We start from the raw sequence: 25508 nt of genomic DNA, 5'->3' as shown, positions 1-25508 counted from the left end.
CTAGTTTCCGTGAGAAGTGAACTAACCGTGAAAATAAAATTGATACACAATGCACTAAAATATTTTGCTAAACCAGAAACTTGGCTGTCTTCACGAAATCAGCCTTGAACAGCAAAACAGACTGAACTAGATCTAAATATGTGAATTTATTTCGGCTCATCATTCAGCTCTGGCAACTTCTGTGATTATTTTTTGGCAGTTTACTGCATCCCACAACGAATCAAGCACTTATTTATAATTCATTTCTATATCAAAGATAACTAAAAAACACAGCACTGGGACTGTGGAAGTTTCAAGAAAAACGTGAATCTGCTACATGGCTTATAGTGCCGCTTAACAGCTTCAGCACTTCAGGTAACCTGGACTTGATGAGAGAAAGTTTTCTTGATCTCTTCAAGTCCTACTAAACGAGGTTTGCTGTAATTTGATCAACTAGGCCTGAAGAAAAATACAATGAAAGCAAGAACCAAGACCAGTGTGCAGTCATTAAACAACACTCAGTCCAGCTGAAATAAACTTGCCGCTATCTAAATGCCCGAAAGGAAATAAGAACTGAAAAAGGCGAACTTTATGAACACAGACTCAAAACAGATTCCAGCGGCCGGCATGGTGTGCATGCCTGCATGCATTTGTGCCACGTCAGCACACTTGGACCACACTTCGAACTGCCCCCTCCCCTCTTCTGGCACAAATTATTACGCGGAGAAGGTAAAAAGTAAACATTTCAATTTTCGTTTCACCACATGGCAAGACTGCGCAGGAAACGTTTTCCAATCCTCCATAATGCTTAATTATGCAGTTTCTGTCAAGACCTCGTATCTCCACATCATGACTTGAGACTGTTTTAGAGCCTCAACTATACTTCCTTTGAACAATTCCGGTCAGAAGTCGCTTTGTAAAGTAAATTGGCACATTTTAAGTACATTAAAGCCCACATCTTTGCAAAACAAACAAAATAAAATGTGCACTGACCAGAGTTGTACAACAGCTGCTATAAATAAGAGGCACCAGTCTCTTTGCGTTCATTTTGCCCGCCTGGCTTGAAATGGTACTGCTGACAATTCTGGCCATTTCAGGAGTTCATTATAGTGCCCACATAAGTGCACATTGCACCTTTTCTGTATGGAGATTTTACAGTATTCAGGACACGTGTACAAACACGCAAGTAAATGCAGCACCTGAAGGGCCTATAACTACAAGTTTAAAAACAAACAATAGACAAAATAAACGGCAACAAACCTTGTGCAACCACCAGCTCACGCCAGAGACCACGTAGCGCCCCGTAGGATCCCACTCGACATCCGAGGCCATGAAATGGTCATTCTGGTTCATCACAGTGAAGTCGGCAGTGTCGATGAACTCCAGAGTCCCATTCATGCTGCACAAAAGGAAAAGGCAGGTTTAAAGCCAAACTCCTCAGTGAAGCAAAAAATGTGGCAAACAATCGGCAAACTTCACCTGGATGTCTTTTACTTTTGCTAGTCATTGGGACCGTGAAAAACATTCAAACTAACTGGGTTTTCCAGTTAACTGAGCACAGCAAAAAGAACAGGATCCAGGAAAAAATTTACTTGCAGGAATGCGCTACCTTTTAGGGATGACCTTTACAGTTATCGTGTCATCATCATCAGCAGCAGCAGCCCGACTATGCCCACTGCAGAGCAAAGGTCTCTCCCATGTCTCTCCAATTAACCCTCTCATTTGCCAAGTGCGGCCACTGTATTCCCGCAAACTTCTTTATCTCATCCGGCCCCCTAACTTTCTGCCACCCCTGCTACGCTTGCCTTCTCTTGGAATCCACTCCGTTACCCTTAAGGACCAGGTTATCGTACATTGTCATGTAAAATTTGAACCTAAGCCCTAGTCCATGCTGGCCAAAAAAAGTTCAGTCCAAATATCAGTCGACAATACTGCCAGCACATATCAGTGATAGGAGTGCTGGGAAATGGCTGCGTAGCATATCAAGCATCAGCATTTCTCTGCAGTGTCGCCTCGCGGCTTCAATGGGCTGCTGCTTCACCGGTTTCTTAGTGAAATAGAGACTGGGTATTCCCGAAGCACCCCCCCGCCCACCTCTTAAGATGTCTGAATGAACCAGGCTGGCGCAGGCTGCTGGTTTCGAATTATCCAGTGAAATTTACAGTCAGAATAACAGGACCACAGAAATTCTTCAAATTATCCAAGGTTTTGAAGCATCTAGAGATTTTACTTAATCTACCTAAGACGCAGCAAGATCGCAGCAAAAGTAACCTTCGTGGGATGCTGGGGAACTCTTAGCAGCTGTGACTCATTCTAGCTATGTTGAATTTTACGTGGCAGCAAAATATGCATTTATTGCCAGGAAAGCTCGAATTAAAATGAAGAAGTTCTTTTTCACATACATTCAATTAAAACTTGTGACTGCAGGATGAAAAGGACACCTTGATCACCACTGTGACAAAAAATTGTTGTATGGCGAAAAAATATGAGAAAAAAAAATTTAAAAAGGAGATTTATTTTATGTGTAGTCATTGAAAATTGTATCCAAATTAGGCTTCTAATTGTCCTGCGGTGCTGCACATTTTGTGGCTTTCCGACAATGGAATACTGCCAGCCCGGTAGTAAAAGCTCCTCAAATCGACCGCCGTTAATTCGGAAAATGCGGATAATTCGAACTGTCAACTCGGTCCCGGCAGACATGTAAGTTTATGGCATTGTACACTTGCCGATTTGCATGCTACGAGTCTAGCACCAGTTAATTTGGACGAGCTCACAAAGAGAGACCATGTTGAGGTACGACTAGGTATGACAGGCATGGCAAGAGATCGGGGAAAAAGCCCTACACAAAACCATAATTCAATGCTGCAGAGTCGCTTGCGCACCCTTGATAACGTGCAATGGCAAGCACGATGATTATTGTACGGCCCCATCTTCTAGAACAGTCCGAACGCTTAGTTTCAGTTTCGCTTTTCTGAGCGTCGTGCCAGCCGACCAACGATTCAGACACTGATTGGTGTGTCACCGATGTTCTTCCCCCAACACCACCCTTTTTTTCTCCCCGCTTTGACGCCGCTGACCATTTCCTTCGTTTCCGTCGGCCTGGCTCCGTTTCCTTCAGTGGACCGAAACTGCACATTCATAATGTGCCCTTCACTGTTCATGCAGTGACGACTCTTCACAAGCAACGATGCCCCTTGTGAGGGGTATGACATGGTAGCCGTGCAGCACCGCTGTGTCCCACTGTGAAGCATGCCGGGGAGGCCCTTGTGATTTTGGCGCAGTTCTGCTGCGACGCTCCCTACGGTGTATGCATAACGGTATGCATGCAATAAAGCATTGATGAAAAACTGAAAGATAGTCACTGCCACGCTGTTCTTATCCCAAAGGCAGGCACCCACTGCCCAATTCTTTGAGGTCATTCAATATATTCAAACTTCCGGATAATTCTAACATTTTTTTCCAGTCCGTTGAAGGTCGAATTAATTAGCTTTTTAATGCATCATTGTAAAGAGGAGAGAGAAGAGCTTATGATGGTCGCAATACCGCACTTCTCTGAGCAAAAGCACAAGTAGAGCTGGGATCGGTAGTCTGAGTCACGTGGTAGCCACAGAATACCTCCACTGGCCAAAGCAAAATGCATCAACGGCCTGCTTGATACATGCGCATAAGGTTGCGGCGGAATGCTTATGTGTCGTCTGCAATGGTCCCTAAAAATACCCATACATATACAGTAAGCGACAGGTAATTCGGACTCCGATAATTCGGACTTCTAGGATATCTCGAACCTCGGTGATGCACCCCATAGAAGCGCATACATATTCGCGACGAATATTTCGGACTTCATAAGTCCGAAAGCTCGATTTCTCGGACTAATTTCAGTCGCCTGCGGGCCAAAATCAGACATCATACCGGCCTTTCGCCGGCACAAAGGCCGCCATCTTGGATTGAGTTGGATTTACTCTGCAGTTGGACTGGCTTGACATACTTTCGGTGCCTCATTTTTGTCAGTAGAGGTCCCTGCGATCTCTGCCACTTCGAGGTGGCAGTCGGATTGTCATCGCCATCAACTTGCTTTTGTCGCCGACGTTGTCGCGGGCAGTTAGTGCTTGCCTATACGTTGAAAATTGGTTGTTGGGGGAAGGAAATTGTGCACTAGCTATCTCACATCTCGGCGGACACCTGAATCGCGAATTAAGGAAAGGGATAAAAGAAGGATCGAGAGAAGAAAGGAAGAAAGAGGTGCCGTAGTGGAGGGCTCTGGAATAATTTCGACCACCTTGGGATCTTTAACGTGCGCTGACATCGCACAGCACGGGCGCCTTTGTGTTTCGCCTCCATCGAAACGCCGCCACCGTGGTCGGGTTCGAACCCGGGTACTCCTGATCAGTAGCCGAACGCGCTAACCACTGAGCCACCGCGGCGGGTCTCATGCATTCGCCATTCGCCGTTTCGTCACTTGGGTTTCTCTGACCGCGTCGACCGAGTGGCGCTCAGTCTTCACGAAGTATCGTCGAAGTTACATCCGTTTGCCGTTATGTGATTGCATCCAGCAGTTCCACCGTTTTGAACGAAAAGTGCCTTATCTTTGCGTGTGTTTGACGAGCAGTGCGGTGCACACTCGCGTTGTGAACAACATGGCCCCCCCGGTGCCGCCGGGTCCATCAGAGAAGCGTGGAAAGTATTCAACTAAACATTGTGACCTTGCTGTCTAGCGTGTACAGTGAAAGCACAACTTTGGCACAAATACAGTAGCCGACGGGTAATTCGGACTCCAATAATTCGGACTTGTAGGATATTTCGGACCTCGATGAGGCACCGTCAGTCTCCCCATAGAAGCGCATATATATTCATGACGGATATTTCGGACTTAAAAAGTCCGAAAGTTCGATTTTTCGGACTAATTCCAGTCGCCTGAGGGCCAAAATCGGCCATCTTATCGGCTTTTCGCCGAGGCAAAAGGCGCCATCTTGGACTGAGGTGGATTTATGCTGCAGTTGGCTTGGCTTGACACACTTTCGATACCTCATTGTTGCCAGTAGAAGTCCCTGCGATCTCTGACACTTCGAGGTGGCAGCCGGATTGTCATCGCCGCCAACTTGCTTTTGTCACCGACGTCGCAGGCAGTTATCGCTTGTCACATATGTTGAAAATTGGTTGTTGGGAAGGAAATAGTGCAGCAGCTATCTCACATCTCGGTAGGAAGGGATAAAGGAAAAAAAGGGGTGCCGTAATGGAGGGCTCCGGAATAATTTCGCCCACCTGGGGATCTTTAACGTGCACTGACATCACACAGCACACGGGCACCTTTGCGTTTTGCCTCCATCGAAACGTGGCCACCGCAGTCGGGTTCCAACCCAGGTACTCCGGATCAGTAGCCAAGCGCCCTAACCACTGAGCCACCGCGGCGGGTCTCATACGTTCGCCATTTCGTCACTTGGGTTTCTCTAACCACGTTGACCGAGTGGAGCTCAGTCTTCACGAAGTTACATCTGTTCGCCGTTTTGTGATTGCGTCCGGCGGTTCCGCCGCTTTGAAAGAAAAGTGGCTTATCTTTGCGTGTGTTTAACGAGCGGTGTGGTGCACACTCGGATTGTGGACAACATGGCCCCACCAGGTCCGTCAAAGAAGCGTGGGAAGTATTCCAACTACATGCGGTGACCTTGCTGTCTAGCGTGTACAGTGAAAGCACAACCTTGGCGCAAATCGTCGCCAGCAAGAGAAATTTTCCGCAAGGTAAAATCAGTGACATTTTTAAGCCGATTTCATGTCAATAAAGTGATTTTTTTTTTTACTTCATGGATTTTTCAGACTGTTCGATTATTTCGACTATTTTTCGGGTCTCTTCGAGTTCGAAAAATTGGTCGGCGACTGTACTTAATGGCGTGCTTTGCATTTTTACAGTGCACAATTCGTAAAGGCCACAAGATTGAATCTCAAATGGCATCTGTGAAACTTGAAATTCCAGTGCGGGGCGATTGGGCTGGCCGTCGCTACCACGGTATTAAGTAGAATCTCGATGATACGAATTCCAAGGGAGCATGCAAAATATTCGTATCATCCCGAATTCGTATGATCCAAAACAAGCCAACTTCCACATGGGAATCAATTGAAAAATGAACCAAACTTTATTACGGCGAACTACTTGCGGCTGAAAAAGTCCGTAATGCTTGCCTGCACTTTTTTGCCGTTGATGTCGCGGACAAGCCCCGCCTGAAAGGCATAAAACCGTGCAGCTGTTTCGTCGCTCACGCTGCCGGCACTTACGGTGCGGCGCAGAACGTCCAGAGCGTGAAGAGTATCTGCCGTTGACGGCGGTTGATCACACTCGTCGTCAGCGTGACCATCGCTGTCAGGCTCATGTTCGCAGTTATCTGCTTCGCTGACCAAGTCTTCAATAGACGTCAGCCCACAGGTCGCGACGTTGTCGTCCGCGGTAACGAAGTCTCGAGCCGAAGCTTCAATTTCCAGATTGTCCCAGTCATCAATCGTGAAGTCTTCACCTGGCTCTTGACAATCTCCCGCCGAAGCCGCATCAAGTCCGATGGCAAATCCGCACTTTCTGAAACAGTTCGAGATTGTGTCTGAAGTTACATTATCCCACGACATGGCTAGAAAGTGCAAAGCATCCAAGAGACTGATCCGCAAGTTTGCTTCTTTACGGTCAATTTTCGCCAGCAGACGCCTCACTAGAAGTCCTTTGAAATGATGTTTAACATTTCTAATTATCCCAGCATCCAGTGGCTGAAGATGGCTGGTAGTGTTCGCCGGCAGGAACCTGACTGTCACGTTGTTGAACGTAATTTCCTTTGGGTGGGCAGAGCACTGGTCCACGAAAAGCAAAATTTTCCGGTTTCTTGACGCCATTTTCCGATCAAGGCTTGTCAAGAATTCGCGGAAAAAATCTCCAGTCATCCACGCCTTTCGGTTACCTTTGTAAATGACAGGCAAACGCTCCGCCGATCGGAAACACCTCGGTTTCTTCGACTTACCGATGACGGTAAGCTGGAGTTTCTCGGATCCATCCGAGTTGCAGCAAAAGAGTACTGTTACTCTCTCCTTGCTTTTCTGGCCGCCCTGGCATGCCTGGCCTTTTACGCACAAACTCCTTTCCGGTTGAAGATTGAAAAAGAGGCCCGCCTCGTCGGCATTAAATATGTCGCGTGGCGCGTACTCCGAAATCAGCGCCGGCAGCGTGTTCAGCCACTCGTCCACAGCTGACTGGTCCACTTTCTTGCCTTCACCTGAGACGACCCGGTAGACAAGTCCGTGCCGCTCTTTAAACCGGTGCAGCCATCCCCCAGACGCTTGGAAATTTTCAATTCCAAGCGAAAGCGCAATGGTGTCGGCTTTTTCACGCAGCACCTTGCCGTCCACGTTGACGCCGGCCGCTGTCACTTCGCGGAACCAAGTCAGCAGGACCTCTTCCAGCTTGACATGGGTCGCTGTTTTCGCCTGCTTCACGTTTACACCGAAGTGCTGCACATTCTTTAAGATAACTTCTCGCTGCCCAACAATGGTGCAGAGCGTCGACGGTGCCAAACCTAGCTCTTTTGCTAAGTCGACACGCTTCTTCTTAGGGTTTTCGTCAACCTTCTTCAGCACATCGAGCTTCTCCTTAAAAGAAAGGGCTTTACGCTTCCGCGACATGTCGGCAGCAGCGAACGCTTGCGTCCTTGTCACGTTTCGGCAGTTCACGTCACAGCGAAGCACAGAAAGAAGCGGCGAACGGAGAACTGCGGTCCCTGCGGCGGCGGCACCCTCCCGGGAACAGCCGGCGAGACAACTTTTCGATAGACCAATGAGCTGCCAGCAAATGGGTGACGTACACGACTGGGCACGTGCCTCGCCTTGGCCGTCCTTGGTTCGTATGGTTCGTGCTGGTCGGGTTGCTACATGGTTGCTACGAAAGGGAGGTGGGGGTAGGGTGGCTAGTGGGGGGGAGGGGGAGAGAAGAGGCCGCGGGGCGCGGTGGGTACCCTCTCCCCCTGTGAGCGCCAGTGTTGCGCTGAGCCGCTCGGTGGCTCGGTTTGCGTGTTCGTACAACGTTCGTCGCGGCGGGGGGCGGGGGGTGGAGAGGACTCGCGGCGGCCGCGGCGGCTATGTTCCCCCCTTGAGCCCAGCCGCGCCGGCCCGCTCGCATGCGCCACTGGTTTGCACGTTCGTATCAACCGCGGCGGGTTCAGAAACCGTTCGTATCACCCCGAATCTTAACGTATTCTATACAATGTAGTCTGTTCAAAGCATTCTTAAAATTCGTATCATCCCGAAATTCGTATCAGCCGTAATCATATCATCGAGATTCTACTGTACGCTGATCTATCTGTAGCTCGCCGTGCTGCACAGAAGGAGTTCGAGCATTTGAGAATGACTTAAAGGAGAAGTTTCTGGATTGTAATAGAGTGTGATGGAGATTCGGATCATGTGGTGAAGGCGCCACCATGCATGCCCCATGCAAAATGAGAACACAGTGTTTCCCAGGGCAGAAAAGAGAGAGGGAACCCGCTGAAAGAAGCAAGATGAAGCGAGCACCTATGGCCGCACCCCTGCACCCATGTGCCCCTATCTGCCCTGCACCACGTGCAAAGCCGTCTAAGCTGTGGCAAATGCTGTGGCCGTCCTGTTTTTAACGTGATTGTGCGCTCTTCTTAATAGGTCACCTCGATGACGACAAAGAGCATGCCGTTAATTCAAGCAGTCACAACAAGGTACAAATAGCCAATCCTATCTAAGCCAGCCCATATAACTCCAAGACGGCACCTCTCACAGCAGCGAAGGGCCGATTATTTGTGACAGCATGCCCGCGTGTGACTATGCTAGGTCGAAAAACAAACTTTCGGTCGAAAAAAAAAAAAAAAGAACTCCTCAGCATTGCTAGAGTCTACTCTTGTCTGCAAAATCAAACTTCTGGACTCTATATGATCCGAAATACCGGTTTGCAAATATAGGGATGTACACGTTTCTATGAGGTGCCTGACTGTTCCTCTGTAAAATCCGAAATACCGTGCAAGTCCAAATAAAAACGGTTCGCTACTAAAGCGGCAAAAGTCACTTTTAGTTTAGACTAACATCGAGTATCGGTTCTAGGAGCTTTCACTTGTTGCAGCACCGGGCTGTCCAGGAAGGAAAGTGAATGGCAGGTGGATGCCAATTTTTTGCTGTTGTGCAGTACAACTCCCGCAGCCTGCAGTATCAAGACTGCAGTACCAAAAAATGCACTCCAAACACGAATACTCCTATATCATCATAGTAAAAAGGGGAGTAATCTGTCCTCTAGCCCACTCTCTTTCATAAAAGGGAGTGCACTATAGGACAGCTCACTCCCTTATTACTCCTTTCTGTTTGGAGTGCACCTGCCTGCGGGTATGATCACCCCAACAGGTGCGGGTACTGTGCAGCGGGCATCACCAGAGAGGTCATTGTTTTTTCGCGTGAAGAGAATACCAAGCACTACCTGACACTGCTTTGCAACAGGCGCATTTCAAATGTGTGAGGGCTTTTTCTAGAACAGACTTACAAATTTATTTGACATGTGTTAAGTTTTGATTTAACGCATACGATTTTGAAAATTTTTTGTTAAAAAATCCCGAAATTAAAAAAAAAAGTTTTTCACCTCACAAAATTAAAGGCCTTTGCCAGGGCTAACATATTAGGAGGTCTGCTCAAGGTAAGGTCAAAGACTCATTCCCCAAGCATTTCATCACGCAGAAGCTGAGCATCAGGACAGGGAAAGGCTGGTGGCCCTTTACACCACACAGCCTGAAGCAATGAACAAGGCTCGTTCAAATAAGTGTCAGGAAACGAACTCACGTTCGCAGGCCAGCCAACACGATGAACTGGCCGCTAGGTGACCAGAAAAGGTGGTTGCACTGCTTGCGCTCGAACTTCTTGAGAAGCACAGCCGAGGCGCCAGGCTTGACCCCATAGAAGGACACCGAGATGTGGGGGCTGTCACCGTGGATGATGGCAAACTTGCTGCCCACGGGCTCCCAGGCAAATGCCACTATCGAGTCTGCACGAGAAGAAGAAGCAAAAGGAACAACATTAAACACAATGCTGAGCAGCATGTACTTCATGCATTGCTTCAAATAAAGGCAAAAAAAAAAAAACTCTTCTACAGCACATTGAAAAACAGTTATACTTCGCTATACCTACCGTTAAATTCCAAGCAAGCACCCCCACCCCCGCAATTCGAAATTCCTGGCAAAGTAGGGGGGAGGGGGGCGCTATCCCAGAACGGCGCCGAAATTCAAGATGGTGGCGACATTTTCCCGGAACAAAAAAAAAATCGGCCTGTATCGCAGTAAAAGACCGCCCCTAGCTTTGTTGCACTATTCACAACGCAAATTGACCGATAACTTCCTGAAAACATGAAAAATCTGAGCGTCGCCAGTGGCAAGTCGGGCTGTCAACATGGCAGGTCCATGCAACCACGGTGTTTCCCCGGCGATCTTCTCGAGCCGCTCATGCTCGATTTGCGCCATCCGACCAGACAAACTGTCTAAATGCGTGGTAGGGTCATTGCATTTTGTTCCTAGGCATCTGTCGACTGCGCGGATGTGACGCTGCGGGAACATCGACACTTGAACCGTAGAATTAGCACAGCGTCGTCGACAACGGTGCGCCGAAAAACTCGCCCAAAAACTTAATTGCAAACTTCACAGCTACACACCTCGGGGGAAAAAAAAAAAACTGCCCAGTAATCATGCAAATCCCCTACTGCAAAACTGTTCAGTTTTCACCATCGTGCTGTGTACCTACAATGAGTGGCTAATCGTTTTTTGAGCACAACAAACACAACCTTTGATTCGAGCCACGGCATTTCCGTGACCCCGCCCCCCATGAAAGCGGCCACTGCCTTCGCAATTAGAAATACCCCGATGGTTGAATGCATGGGTGGCGACCACGGCCTCGTGCAATGCTTGGTCAGATTAGAGCAGGGGTTGCACGCACCCAGTAATTGAACTTGAAACAGCGAAAGCTCACTGCCTTTTTTGCACTTGAATAAAGTTTTGCGTCACTGAATATATTGTGTTTTGATTTCCTCGGCACTGCGGCGCAATTAAAGCTCGACTGCTTTAGATTTTCTCGGGTGGTCGCTTATATCGGATTTTTTCGCCGTCCCGCTGACTTCATTATAACGAGGGATTACTGTATACTGGCATGCGGTGATCAGCTTCCAATGTGCACCGTCTTATCACGGTCGCGCATGACCGCATGCGCACAAGTCAGAATGACACCACACAAGCCCACTCTGCTCATGGCAGAAAGAGGAGTCACCTGATCCTACCCACAGCACAAAATCGACCCTGGCGCCGTTCACTGCAGTGGTGGAGCTCGTACCCAATGTCAACTCTCTAGAACAGGTACCCGGGACAAAGCCATTCCCAAGTGGCCACTTTTACAGCAGCCTGCATCAGCTTCAGCGCCCACAAATTGGGGCTAAACATATTCTGAAATGTCTCTCTTTATCAGCTATACCATTATTCTTCCACAAACAGTTTCCTAGACACTAAGGCCAATGTGTGCCACGGAAAAAAGTGGGCATGCCTTGGCGAGGCTTACATTCAGCCATGTTGGGGGCGTACGGTGCGCATGCTGAAGGGTCGCTCAACACACACAGGCAGCATACTAATGTCTAGCTAGGTTGTTCTTGGTCTACACAGTTCGCATGCGACTGCTGCAACCAAGGTCACCTATAATTGTACCAAAGCAAAAGCTATGATGGAGAAATCATGGGGCACTTCTCTGTTCATTACAGTCGAACCTCAGTACAATGATCACGTTCGAGTCATTGGTTATAATGAACTCTTCTTGTATATTTTTGATATGCACATGTAATTTTTATGTAATATACCAAAAACAGTTAGCCATTAAACTGATATATTAAACTCCCCAGCACAAAGTGGTGCCTGCTCTGATGGCAGTGGGCACGCTTCATCGCAATATACAATGACCAGCGGTGGTGCAGCAAGCGTTCGGGGCCACGGTTCACGTTCTATCTCTCACTACAATACTGCTCTCATCTCAGAGCCAGCAACAGCACCACGGAAAAAACAATAACATGGAGCGTTGACAGCCAGGCAGTTAGCACACGTTCACGCCTCTCGCACCTGTCGACAGCACCCTAGAAGCAGCAGCGGGGATGGCTGTAGCCTTGCAGCAACCGTCTTGCGCTCATGTCGGCGACCATGGAGGTGGTGAAAAAGGTCACAACTTTCCCTTTGATGTGTCGTTTTCCACGTGACACAGCTGCAGTGCAGGAAAGCCACCCCAGCTGGTGCTTAGCCCGATTCTGCTGCGTGCTGGCGGCTCAATGCGGAGAAGCCTACTTAGCTCGCGGTCGGTTTTTTGTGACCTCTGGCATCGCCACGAGCACCCTTGAAACGGTGCTAAAACTTCGCAAATGGCCTCCCTTTTCCTCTTGCAAAGGTCGCTCGAGAATCCGTCTCCTCCCAGACTAAACTGCGCTGCTGTTGCAAGCGTTTTTGTCGAACTTCGGCGATATCCAACTATTTTATGATTTTTGCCTGTTCGCTATAGCAAGATGCAACTGTGTTATTTATTAAAATTCATAATTTTAACTGTTCTCAGAGGCATTTTCAAGGCTGGCACTATGCAAACAAAGAACACATGCTTGCATTGTGTCATATGGCCCCTTTGTCACGCTATACTGTGTGCAAGGAACAAAAAAAAGAAGGCAGACGCACCTTTGATCTCGAGACTGTCGACGGGAATCTGCTTCTCCTTCATGAGGAAGATCTCAAAGTTGAAGTACATCCCCTGCAGAGGCATATCGAATAGCAACAAAATGCATGAGCACGGACAACCTACTATCCTTACAAGCAAACATTTAAACAATCTCAAAACACACTTATCGCAGTTTAACCAACTGCCCCAGAAGGTTTCAGCTGAAAACACAGCATGCTGCAAACCAGATGCCATATTCAGTCAAATTTAACGCATTTTTTTAAATAAATGAAAGTGAAATTCCCTAGCTTTTTACAAGTGAATCACCTATAGTCGATCCAGACTATGCCAAATCACTGTTCATATCAAGCAGTCAGAACATGTGCCTCGGAATCCCATGCAAAAGTAAAGCACAACTGTTCGCGCTCATTGAGCTCCCTTAACCAGAACACTCGATACACCGAACAGCGCCGTGCCCCTGCAAGTGGCGCTTCTCCTAGATCACTTTTCGTGCGTGGAGACAGGTCAGCTGCGTAGCGTCAGGCGCCTCCCGACTGCGCTAGTGCTGTAAAACCGCGTGACAAAGTGAATGTGGAGTGTGCGCGCATCAGGGCAGCCTTTGATCTCTTGTACTCATTTTCCACACCTCTGCCATGCGCTGAAACCAATACAGCTGACAAAAGTCTAATGGCAGCCCTCGCCTAGCGTGTTCGCTAACTTCACTGCCGAAGGGGATGTGGAAACCAACTGTACCTCAAATTTAATCTGAAATTACTGTATTCATGAAGTACTGGTAACAGTATCACCATACTCCGGTCACACGGGCACCGCCAAGACCACTGAGGATGAGGTCCTTATATCCAAAGGCGTAAGGAGTGCAGCTACACGGCACAAATGTTGCGCCTTTGCCGCTAAGAGCCTTGGAGGCGAAGGCGCTCGTCAGAAACCTTTGGAGCCCAAAGGCGCGGCCTTCGAGAACATGCGATCACAGTGCCGTCCAACGTCAAAAAGTAAAACCAATAAAAAATAGATGCAGCCAACAATGTTTGAAAACATCTTTTAAAAATACGAAAGGTGTGCCTGGCTTTGCTTTTTGTACGGGCGTTTATATTTTACGCCCAGATTTCAAGACAGTGAAAGTGCTGCAGCGACACCGAGTGCCCCCGGTGGCCAAGGCAATACACAAAACCTGCTGCTGCTGATGAGAGTAGCTGTTGCAGTTGTTTTAAGGAAGCAATTAAGAATTTAAAAAATTGTCTGAGCTCAACGAATGAAGAGAATTTCCCACATTAATTTTAAAACACTCATTTCAACCGCCTCGAGCGCAGCAGCGGGTGCTAAGCCTCAATGGCTGTTCCACCTTTGGGCTGCATCATGTAACTGCGTCGCTGTTCCTTTAAGCTTTCGCTCCTTTGGCGAAAAAAGGTGCCTTACCTGGGAAGGCCTTCGAGGAATGCCGTGTGACAGGGGTATTAGACGTCTTACAATAGGTGGTGGTTAGTTCTAAACCACTGCCTGCTGTGGCTTCAACGCAAAGCAGGCTATGCCTAACAGCCGGTGTGCTGCAGGCGGCACATCGCTGCAAGAAGCGTGCCACCAGAGCGGGGGCGCAATGTATTATTGCTTGTAGGTTACAGATGAGCCGATCTATACTGGCATTTTCTATGTGTCAAATTATCGATATATCGAACTATTTCACAATCCCCTTCAAGTTTGTTATAGCCAGGATCGACTGTAATTGATTTTAGCGGCCATGGAACTAGCGGGGAGGCTTGGATTGGCGGCCCGCTCCCACCCGTGCATCCCATCTTTGCCCTGTGAAACGGACTCGCCTCGCATCCCACTAGGATTTCTCCGTAGGTGTGTTCGATCTGGCTGCACTTGATGTACCAGTTCAAAGAGAGCAGCACTTTCGCATTCACCTTGCCAGTGCAGTGCGTGCCCGCTGCACTTCTGTATTCGTTTCACAAAAGTGCCAGCCTAGTGCAACACAAGTTCTTGGGTGGCTTGCCCTGCCCGAAGAGGAGGTGCAGCCGTAGTGCAGCAAAATGGCGTTGCCACCGTGTACATCGGTCAAGACATGACCACAGTCTTAACGAAATGTCGGTGGTTCTTTCATGAAAAGAGAAGGTGGGCAGCTGTTTGTGGCATCAGAACTGTAAACCTGAGCTATCCAGTCGAGCCCCGTGAGCAGCATTTCAGCACTTATTCACAAATCTCGTGCATAGTACATGCTATGACTTTCTTCAGAAAAACAACCATTTCATGGCAATATTTAGTGATTTGATGCTTTAAATATCTTGAAGCAGTTCGGGCTATTGGCAGCCGCTGATGCAGGCGAGCAGATGACCAGGTCTGCAGTCAACCATCAATGTCAAGCTGCACTTCAGCTGCCTGAACTGGAGCTACACACTCGTGGCACCGCCGCAGAACACTGGTGCAGCGCGTGAAGTCATATTGAACCAACCTCAATGTTCGACCATAACTTCGCCAAGCTTCGAGGCAGGGAGCAGGGGTGGTGAGTGGTGCTAAAGTCGCACAAACTAGAGCGGTGGTGGCGAAGGTTGTGCATTGCGATGCACTGGGAGGCTTGCTTGTTGGTTTGTAGCATCATTGATGGCCCTTTTGTCGAGTTTTGAGCTTCCTCACTGTGCAAGCAGCGCGAGCAGGAAAGCCCACTGCATAGTCTTTCCATGCACTCCCACCAGGCTTGGTGCATGAAAAAACCTCTACATTTTGTTCCCACTTAGCTCACTACTTGCGGTGTGTACAGCGCGACCGGCAATCTGAATGTTGACAATGTGTGGGTTGCACATTGCCACTCACGGCTCCCAGCACGTACATCATGACAACCGATCGCAGAGCCGGTGATGTGCGGGTTGCACCCCACTGCTCAATGGTACGTAAGGTGATGTATGGCATCTGTGAAGTACGAGCAGCACTTAGTGTTCGAGCATGCAGACACAGCTTGCAGGTTCATATCATCCATAGCGACGTGGGAGAGTGTTCGGAACATCTGAAATTCTGCACGCTGTACACAGCGCTCACCAGCCGGGGAATTTAATGAATTCATACAATCCCGAAATTTATTTCAACTGTGTTCGTATCATCGAGATTATACTGTATGGCCACCACGGCGGAACTCGCGGCCTTGGGATCAGCAGCCAAATGCCAAAGCCACTGATCCAGCTTGGCAGGTGCAGCAGAAAGGGAGAGAGAGAGAGAGAGGGAGAAAAGAAACTGACCACCGGTTACTCCACCTGTGTAACGCAAGATTCAGCAACCACTATTTCAGGTGCTGAACGTGCCATTTGCTGTACGAGCGCTCTATGCACCAAGGTGTGAACGGCGCGCAAGCACTAGTTCAATGCCACTGCACGCAGATGGCACCACAAATCCATTGCAAGGGCTCGTCCTTCCTACTTTGTGTTACGCCATCACCACAGATCCGGGAAACCTGCCATTAACAGCTGTCGCTGCAAAAATGCGGGAAAGGGGAAAAACAACTTACGCTGTACTTCCACTCGTTCTTCTCGCGCTTGGCCTTGGTGTAGCGGTCCACCTTGACGCAGAGGTAGTCGCCCGACTTCTGCCAGTGCATCTTGCAGTCGGCCACGTTGAAAAGGTTCTTGGCACGCAGCTCTTGGCGCGAGGGCACCTCAATGAGGGTCACACGAGCCGGCACGTTCTTGTCCTCGGCCACCCAGTAGGCCAGGATGTTGGACACCGGGGACCATGAGAAGTTGCTGCATCACACACAAAAGTCCCGTATTTTTTGCATCAAATTTTTTGCATCACATTCGCATTCGATGAACTTTGACAGCAGGAGTACAGCCTCTGACAAAAGTAAGGAGGCCAAGGGGTCTTCTTCTAAGCCACGTGGTGGGACCTATGTGTAACATCCGTAGAAGTCCTAACTTTCGGAGGGGGCGAGGATGAGTTCTTCTCACCTTCAAGAGATCCGATTTGCTGGCAACGCATAAAAAGCCGCATAGCATGAACCACAAGCATGTACCTTGGGCTCCACACTTTCGACAAAGGCTGCACAATCACTGCCTAAACATGGTGCCGCTTCCAAACCAGACACAACCGTGACAGCACGACACCACTGCACAACTGCTCACCGAATGCCAGCGATCTTGAGCGACTTCTTGTCGAGCAGGCCGAAGGAGGGTGTCTCGTAGATGCTCAACATGTCGACCGTCATGCGGGCAAAGAAACGGTCATCGTTGCTCCACTTGAACATGGGCCAACTGGTCATCTCGGCATCAGCTGTGAACGAGCGTTTCTTGAGACCCGTCCGGATGTCCCAGATGATCACCACCTGGCCACTGTCCTCCGGCGGCGGCAGACCCCGCTGCTGAGCCTGGTACGCCTCGGGCGTCGGTGGACTCAAGGTCACCAGGTAGCTGCATTAGTGGGGAGAGGGGTCAGCTCTGCTGCTTACGTGCAGAAACAGAGCCAATTAATCTGACCCACAGGACACAAACGCATACTGGATCAAATCAACTAACCTCTGAGTTAGGGCAAGACTACTAAATTACAGCCTCGGGGAACCCTAACGGTTCCCAAAAAGTGTAGAGGAATCCGGCATGCTAGGGCTTCCATTCCTTCTTACTAAACTGTAAAGGATTCTAATTATGGCGCATAAGAAAATAGGAACAAACGAGGCACACAAAAATGACGGGACGGGACTGGCACCCTGTCCTCTTTTGTGCCATCTTTAGAACCCTTTACAACAAAGAACCAACTAGCCCCCCCCCCCCCCCCCCCCCCCCCCCCCAAACCAAAGTATTACTTCTTACCCAACACGTGTGTAGGAAATATGATTGCAAACGTGCATGGCCTCTGAATGAATGCCTAAATTCAATTACTAGCAACCGCTGACTGTATACGGTCTGGCATGAGCAATTAGCATGAGCGTGACTAGCCCCAAATCAAACTGGTTAACGGAACGGCGTAGGGGCGTGGAGAATTCAGGCACACTCCAAGGAACCCAAAGGTTTGGCCAAAACCAATTTGCACTAGAAAACTAGTTAGTTTTGCAGTCAAAAACTAACGAAGCAGATTTCCTAAGGCCTGGATATACGATTCAGGATCAAAATAAGGAGCGGCGCCCGAAAGCAAGAGAAAGCATACACGGACATGGTGGGAAAGGGCACTCACTTCTCACAGGGAGAGAAGTCGATGTATTTGACGCCGAAGTGGCTGAAGCGCATGATCTGGGCGTAGCTGGGGCCGCCCCACAGGGCAATGCCCTGCTGGTGGAAGGTGGCAAAGTAGCTGCCCAGCGGAGACCACATCACCGCACTGTCAGACCAACGCTGCATGGGAAGAGAGGGAGAAACGACGCCACAGGCCAGTCAGACAGATCGAAAGAAACATGGTCTCCGTGAAACAACTGCTGAGCTGAACAGCAAATGCAAAACACAACTCAATGGCGGCAGTCAACTGCTAGCTCCCCTTCGATGCAAATGATTCTATTTTTTCAGTGTAGTGATTCTACTCAGTCATCAATCTAGTACTCTTAATTTAAATAGAGGCAACTCCAACTCAGCCATTTCAGAACAGATCTGCAGCTGCACAGCTCTATGGAAAAGGTGCTGAGCTGTTCAGCACTCATACTTTTACCTTACATATAAAGGTTCCTACGCTCATGAATAGCACTCGTGAAATGGACCACATTGACAAAATTGATTGGTATGTACAAGTTTTATTCTAAAGCCCGTCATGAATTTTATCCTCTGCTTTTATGAGACCTCACAAATGAGAAGGACGCATTTTTTTCGGATCCCAGTTACATGCCACAGCAAAAGTTAAAAACTGCAACATGAATAAAGCAATGAGGATAGCATGGAGGAATCAATACAGATATGCAAATCATGGAAGCAGCGACGAGATCAGACCGCGGAAGAGTGTGCGCACCTCTCTGTCCTTGAGGACTGTGGCTTCTGGCGTGCTGTTGAGGTAGATAGCCACCCGCTCTCCTCCGCAGTACATGACGCTGTACTCGTCATAGCAGTCCGGGTTCTGCAACCATTGCCTCAGGTTGCCCTGCAGTCGAGCGGATCGAACATTCAGTCGCAACCAGCATTTGAAAATTCAGCAGGCATTCCTAAACACTTCGGACACAGCATCTCAGAGGCCTTTTGGGCGCTTAAAATGACCACAAAATGCATCAATGATTCAGATTCTAGGTAGAGTAAAAAAAAAAGTTTCTCAGAATTCCACAGCCCGGGATTTCACGAAAAGCGTCACAAATTTCATCCCGAAAAATTAACGCATTTTATTAGTGCATCATGAATAGGAGGTTGGATTTTTTGCATTTGAACTGGAAACGGCGGATAAAAGTATGATGAATTCGATTTGTCAAACTCAATTTTAACCGACAGCCGCCTATATTTTTTACATGCACAACACAGCTAATAAACTACACAGACACTCACTCACAGGAGAAAATTAACAAACACAGATGGCAGGGGCACAGTGACAGGGTGATACTACTGGATGAAGTAGGGCAGCTGTGCTTTTTGAGGCATGGGTCGACCTCCTTGCCAAGTGTAGTCTGCTGTAGCGCAGCGCAGCTTGTCATCAACCGCTCAGGGCCCTCACTCATTTAAGTAGGATTTTTTTTATTGCACATACGAACACAGACCATGCATAAGCGTCCCGAAAAAGCGTCAGGTTCTGGCCACCTCAATGGTACAACGCCAGTTCCAATGCTGCCATAAGGTCGCACACCACGTAACCACGAGACCTCCTCAGTCTACCCGAAACGCAGTGAGAACATAACCCAGCTTGTGTAACTGAAATCCCACTAACGTTTCTGACCGGTGGTTCCGTCATTTAATTCCCACGTTGTTACTTTTTCCGATGGTGATAGTATTTCCTTCTACAAGCACCATTCTAAATATGTCCAGCTAGCTGTGCATAAGCCACTAGAAAGCGACTGCAGATGCTAAAAAATAAGGCCAAGATAAACTCAACGGATTTTCACCACTTAGGAATACTGCTTTATACCCCCAACAAACTGGTAATTCATCAGGACGCAAAATTTCGTGGAAAAAGAAAGAAAAAAAAATTACGTTCTGAAGTGAACACCAAAAAAACTTGGCCAAAATTTTCAAGAAATATACAACGAAAAATATGACTCGTAATTATATACTATTTTTATTGGCAGCCACATCTCATCTCAGCAAAGGGGTATGAAATTTTTTTTTTTCTCTGTCCAGCTCACATACACACAGCGGTGGTTCCAGACAATTGCAGAGAAACCACGCCAGACTGATACTCAGAGCCCAAAGACACGCAAAAAGGACATCAGGCAAATTAAGCTTTTCTTCTGTATGCCATTCTTTGTGCATGGCCATGTTTTTTAAGTATCAGTCTGGCCTGGTTTAGCCTCCTCGTTATTGGTCTGTTCCAGACACAAGTGCAGAGTGCACGTTTCGAACTGTTTAGAGGGGTGGTTGTAGTGTTAGTGATGAACTTGAACCAGTAAGGAGCTATGCACCTCCCAAACTGGGACGGGCCCTTAGTCCTGGGCTCCTACGTTCTTGGCCGTTTGCTGCACCCCCTGTACCATATATTAGTGTGGACAGAGAAAAAGAAATAAAAATAATGTTGTCTGGCCCGCACCGCCAGCACCCCCTGTACCAGCAGTCTTTGGTCTTTTAGGCCTGAGCTGGACAGCCCGCATGCTTTCGCGTGCCCATGTAGTGCGACACAGTGTTGAGGACACTGAGGACAAACTGAAGCTACCCAGCCTTGAAAGATTTCCACATTCTAACAACAAAGGCCCTACTTTCACTTAAAATGAAGCGCTTATCAAGCTAGAAAAGGACAAAAAAATAAAATACCGGAGCAGCCATCACCAGCCATTTTTCAAGCAAACTGAGCAGATCCCAAAGGCTGGGCGACATAGCCATTCACTCCAAAAGATAAATCACGCAGTCCTTACCAGTGCAGACGTCATCAGTTTGAAACGAAGGCAGAAAAAATTTTAAATGCAATTTTCTCGGCAGAAAAGGCAGTCTTCTGCTACCTAACAAACATCAACATCCCCACAGATAGCCTTAGAGTCTGTTTTCACTAGAAACAATAATTCCGACTCCCATGTACCATGCGGTGTCTGCACGTTAAAGAACCCCAGGTCGTCGAAATTTCTGGAGCCCTTCATTATGGCGTCCCTGATAGCCTGAGTCGCTTTGGGACCTTAAACCCCCATAAACCAAACGAACAATAATTAGATGGATATGTCCTTAGTGTCCCTTCAATGCACGCCACAGCCTTGAGACAGCTAGCCTATTCACAGCTTCTGTGCTGGTTAATCAAGCTTTTGTGGCCAAATGTATGCGCCCTCACAATGGATGACACTACCTATGCTATCACAAGCTTAACACTTACGTGGTCAACATATGGCTGGGGCTGCGGTGGCTTCCACTCCTCTGGGATGTTTTCATATCTGCCCAGGCAATGGAGGCAAAAGCAAAGTCTCACAAACCAAGGCAGAACCATAGCACATCAGCAGCACCAGACAAGTTCGACATGGGGCAACGTTTCCCTTCTCTAAGCGTCTTTTTTTTTTTTACTTATTTCAGCACTCACCGCTCAACAAGCTCCAGCACAAAACATAGACCCAAAGCAGTTTTCCGCTTTAAATGTTTACACCATTTACGGTAGAATGACATCATCAATTGCAGTCATTTCATTTTACAATCCCTCAAATCAGAGTCCTCTTCGTCATCCCTGCATTCCTTTAATGAAACACTAAAGGATTTTCTCCACCAAAACTGATATGAGTTGATATTTTTTTTCTGTTGGGTGCATGCATTTTCTCTTTCACTGTACAGCTGTTACATGTATTTCATTAAGAGACTTCTCTGACGAACTGCTAGTGAAGTTTCGCTTCATTTTCTCTGCTGTAAGCTTGTACTTCTTTACCTGTAATAATTAGTCCCACTGCTTGTCACTCCTCAATAACAGAAGTGAACAGCTACCATTCAGATATCTCGTTCACCTCGTGCTCACTGGCCCTTTATAAACATGCACCCCAGTACGCCTTGTATCAAATGGTTTCAATTTTGGAGGCACTGCTTTAGTTGCCAACGTAACTTCTCTTCTGATGCACAAAGTGTATTCTAATAAATGTTCCAAGTCTAAAAGGGTTTTTACTGATACACATCTGCTTTGCATTTTAGAAACTTACAAAGGTGACACAACAACACCAGTTTTCGTTTTTGTTGGTTCACAGGTAGACCACTACAAGCACGTATAAGAGAGCAAACAATAAAGGCAGGCGGAAGAAGGTAGCGAAGTGAACGCTCACTTCTGGAAGTCCGTGAAAAGGTTGACAACGAATGAGTGCTGCTTGTCGAGCTTGTGCCCGTTCGTCACCTTGACGGCATCCTGTGCACTCTGGGGGTTCTTGTACTCCAAGAACATGTACCTGCAGCAACAACAACACCCATCATTATTATACTGGCACGGCTGACACACTGACCGCTCAAGTTAAGACCACGCACGTGCGCAAGCTGCTCCCTCGACTCCGCAGCACAAAATCCGATGGAAAAGAAAAAGACCCAGCAAGCAAAGCTTCATGTAAACACACGATAGCAGAACAGGTCAGGGAACAAATGAGAGCTAATGATATCTGAAAAGAGAGGTGAGACTTTGCGAGCTTTTATAAAACTGCCTGCGTCAACAGTTTTTTACTCAGTTCACACAGGCCAGGCTACAGTGCTATTCACTCAACTTCAAAACGGTGATTACAGAGATCTTTCAAGTGTAGACATCACAAGTTTGAACTGAAGGCGGGAAAATTTTCAAATACAATTTTCTCATCAATAAATCCATCTCTTGCTGCCAGAAAAGTATAAACTTACGCAGTAAGCGCTGTAGAAGTGATTTTTATTAATAAAAAAAATTGGACATAGTTGCCCTCAGTCTCCATTAAAGGGTACCCCAATTATTTTTTCTTTTCAAAGCTTGCTGGACACAACTAATGCTGTAAAAAAAAAAAAAATGAAACCCAACATACACCCAGCTAAGATCTTTACACAAGCAGAACCTTGCAACCTGGTATCTCACCCTTTCGTTTTGCCCGTCTCGTCAACAGGGATGTACTCTGTGTTGATCTCGCCAAATTGGGAGTAGATCTTCATGAGGACATTCTTTAATTTCTCTATCCGGTCGCTACCAACTTGAGGGATGTTGTCGACAACAATGACGCTCTCCACGCCATCAGCCTCCGCGGGCCTGTGCTGCAAGATGTCTCCCAAGAGCTCTGAAACAGGTTACAGAACACAATTAAAGAAACCATAAGAGCACTGACAGAATTCGAAGTCTTTACTCCATAACTCTGTTGAGGCGTAGAGAACGAAAATTTTCGTAATGTATTCTTGATGCATAAGACATTAGTAAACAGGAATCACCAAATGAAATTGGCCTATGCTTGGTGCCTATAACTGAATTTATTCCCTGGAGTTTCAGTCTCAGCAGCAGTTTAGCGTAACAGTTTGAACGAATGTCACAACCATCGTCTGGCAAAGGAAACCAAAACAAACAACAGAGGAAAGTTCAATTACAAATTGTTCATTGAGCGCTGACGAACTTCACGTGGCGATTCATCTTTACTAATAACTTACTCATCATTCAAGAACAAAGCGCACTCCAAAAAATTTGGCATCTCCACTCCTCCAATGTCCCACTGAGCATAGTTTGTTTTTTAACTCATGTACATGGTTCAAGGACCATAAAACTTGTACGAAGCATTTCACATCATCCAGGATGCATTCCTCCACATTCCTAAATTAATGAGTTGTCAACATTGCAGTAACTTGTTAACACTTTTTCTAAAAAGAACAATCATGCCTAGCAAGTTGTTACATTGTTCATTTGTTCATGTTGCATTAGGTAGGCTGCATTAATTTGTTTATATTAACACTCTGTTACATTTCAGACCAACAAGAAAGAAAAGCTCTATAAAACCTGAAATGAAGGATATAAATTTTTAAAAAAAGGGCCACAAAAGAAAGATCACGCAGTAACATCAATGAAACGTCACAAAAAAACCCTGACCGCAGTTCTGCAATCTCTATTTACAAAGAATAAGTGAACGGCTTACAGAACACTCAAGCTTCAGGGGAAGATCGTGTCGACAAACATGCTTTCACGGTTGGTAGTAGCACTTTAGTTACCACTGCCTTGTTAAAGGGACGATGTCAAATTAAAGTTGGCCTGTAGAGAGCCATTACTACATTTTAAGGAGAAAGAGGCTAATTCCAATGAAAATGACCACGGAGCTCTTAGTAGCCGATAAAGGTTGAGAAATCAAATACACGAATCGCGACCACTGGTAGTAAGCTTGCGCGCAGATGCCCTACACTAGACTACACCCGCCACTTCCAGACAGCGATCACAAAGTTCTTTTCAGTCCGGACATCCCAAGTTTGAATGGTGTATCATCTTTTCTATCAAACAAACATCAGTAGAGCCAGGAAGAGCCACAAAACTAATTTTAACCAATAACAAAAACTGAAGTTCTCCACAGTGCCCCTTAGATCAACGGCAGGATGCTCTTGCAGGCAAGGTGGTTCATTTCGAGAAACGTCAAGACTCCGCAAATAAGACATGGACACGGGGCAAATAAACGAAAACTGCGGTGTTGTTTTCACTTCTTTGCCTCGAGTCCTCGTTTTCATCAATGGATGGCTGCATCATATTATAGGCAACACAGGCTGGGAAGCTTGATTCAGGCTGATACAAGGCAACACCCACAATAGCTCGCAAGAACGCAAGTAAACAGTGAGCCTGGATTGGTCCAAGTTAAAGAAAGAGTGAACATAACTCAAGGCTTCATCGAATCCAACTGAAACTGCGTAGAACTGAACTGACCTCACACAACTCCATAAAAGAATGCATTGGAACCTAGGAGAATCTGTTCAGCCCTCCAGCCTGTAGTAACTACACATGAATGCAGCAGAGTAGGCCTAGGTACCGCTTGTGTTGTTGCACAGCAGCTGCTCTAACAAGCTATAGTAGAGAAGTCTAGATTACTCAAGATAAGACAAAAAAAGAGGCAATGCCAGTTTGAAGCTAATATACACCTTAAAGAGAGTACACAGCTTACATTATTAAAGATGAAGCTGCTATGTGCTCTTACTGCACATAATTACAACCATACAAAATTATGTAGTCTTAGAGCTGTACATTAAAACACCAAAACTACGATTCTATGAAAAAAAGCTTCCTACAGCAGTTAAAAAAAATTTGTTACTTGCACACTAAACAACAAGAGCAGGCTCCAACAAAGCACTTAGTATGACCGACAGGTCTTGGATTATGCAAATTTTTACAATTCTTGATTCAATGCCAAACAGCCTTACATTGGAACGTGAGGGCTAAGTAAAACACAATGTGAGTAGTATTAAGTACGTTTTCTTGGCAAGCTAGTGCCATCATACTGAGCTCAGGCCACAGTTTGCTCAACCCAAAACAGACAGCTATACTACCGGCCACACAATGCCCAACAGCTATGCAGAGCTTGTGTGAAGCCATAAAACCATTATAGGAGGCCTGTGGCTTCGTGTTAACGTATGCAAATTTCTCACAGTCGAAAGAACATTTTTAGAGGTTTAATCACACAAAAGCCTAACAGCACATTTTTAAATCTTCACAAAGACTGAAAAATTTTACAAACAAGCCCGGTTTAGCCACACACTTTCAGCAGAGTGCAAATGGACATCCCACACTTACTTTTAATTTAGTTTAATGAGGTTTCACGTGTCAAAGCGACTCAGGTTATAAGGGATGCCGTAGCAGAGGGCTACGGATAATTATCA

The 25508-nt window shown here is 47.0% G+C and overlaps 1 protein-coding gene across 2 annotated transcripts in view; it reads right to left on the bottom strand.

The window, feature by feature from the left end:
- The window catches only part of eIF3b (eukaryotic translation initiation factor 3 subunit b), a 37519-nt gene that overhangs the window by 10486 nt on the left and 1525 nt on the right, over positions 1-25508 (bottom strand). For both annotated transcript variants that reach the window (XR_013308008.1, XM_077634681.1), the window contains exons 2-11: positions 22756-22951; positions 21995-22114; positions 21073-21130; positions 18592-18720; positions 17833-17990; positions 16791-17075; positions 16178-16412; positions 12687-12759; positions 9787-9988; positions 1240-1378 (exon numbers count right to left, since the gene is read on the bottom strand). Coding sequence is in view for 1 of the 2 variants with exons in the window: in XM_077634681.1 (XP_077490807.1) it covers positions 1240-1378; positions 9787-9988; positions 12687-12759; positions 16178-16412; positions 16791-17075; positions 17833-17990; positions 18592-18720; positions 21073-21130; positions 21995-22114; positions 22756-22951 (1595 nt within the window). In the remaining variant the exon portion in view is untranslated. The remainder of the gene's footprint in view (positions 1-1239; positions 1379-9786; positions 9989-12686; positions 12760-16177; positions 16413-16790; positions 17076-17832; positions 17991-18591; positions 18721-21072; positions 21131-21994; positions 22115-22755; positions 22952-25508) is intronic.

The sequence above is a fragment of the Amblyomma americanum genome, chromosome 8, assembly GCF_052857255.1.
Source record: "Amblyomma americanum isolate KBUSLIRL-KWMA chromosome 8, ASM5285725v1, whole genome shotgun sequence".
Classification (NCBI taxonomy): Eukaryota; Metazoa; Arthropoda; class Arachnida; order Ixodida; family Ixodidae; genus Amblyomma; species Amblyomma americanum.
This window is presented reverse-complemented; position numbering and strand designations above follow the sequence as displayed.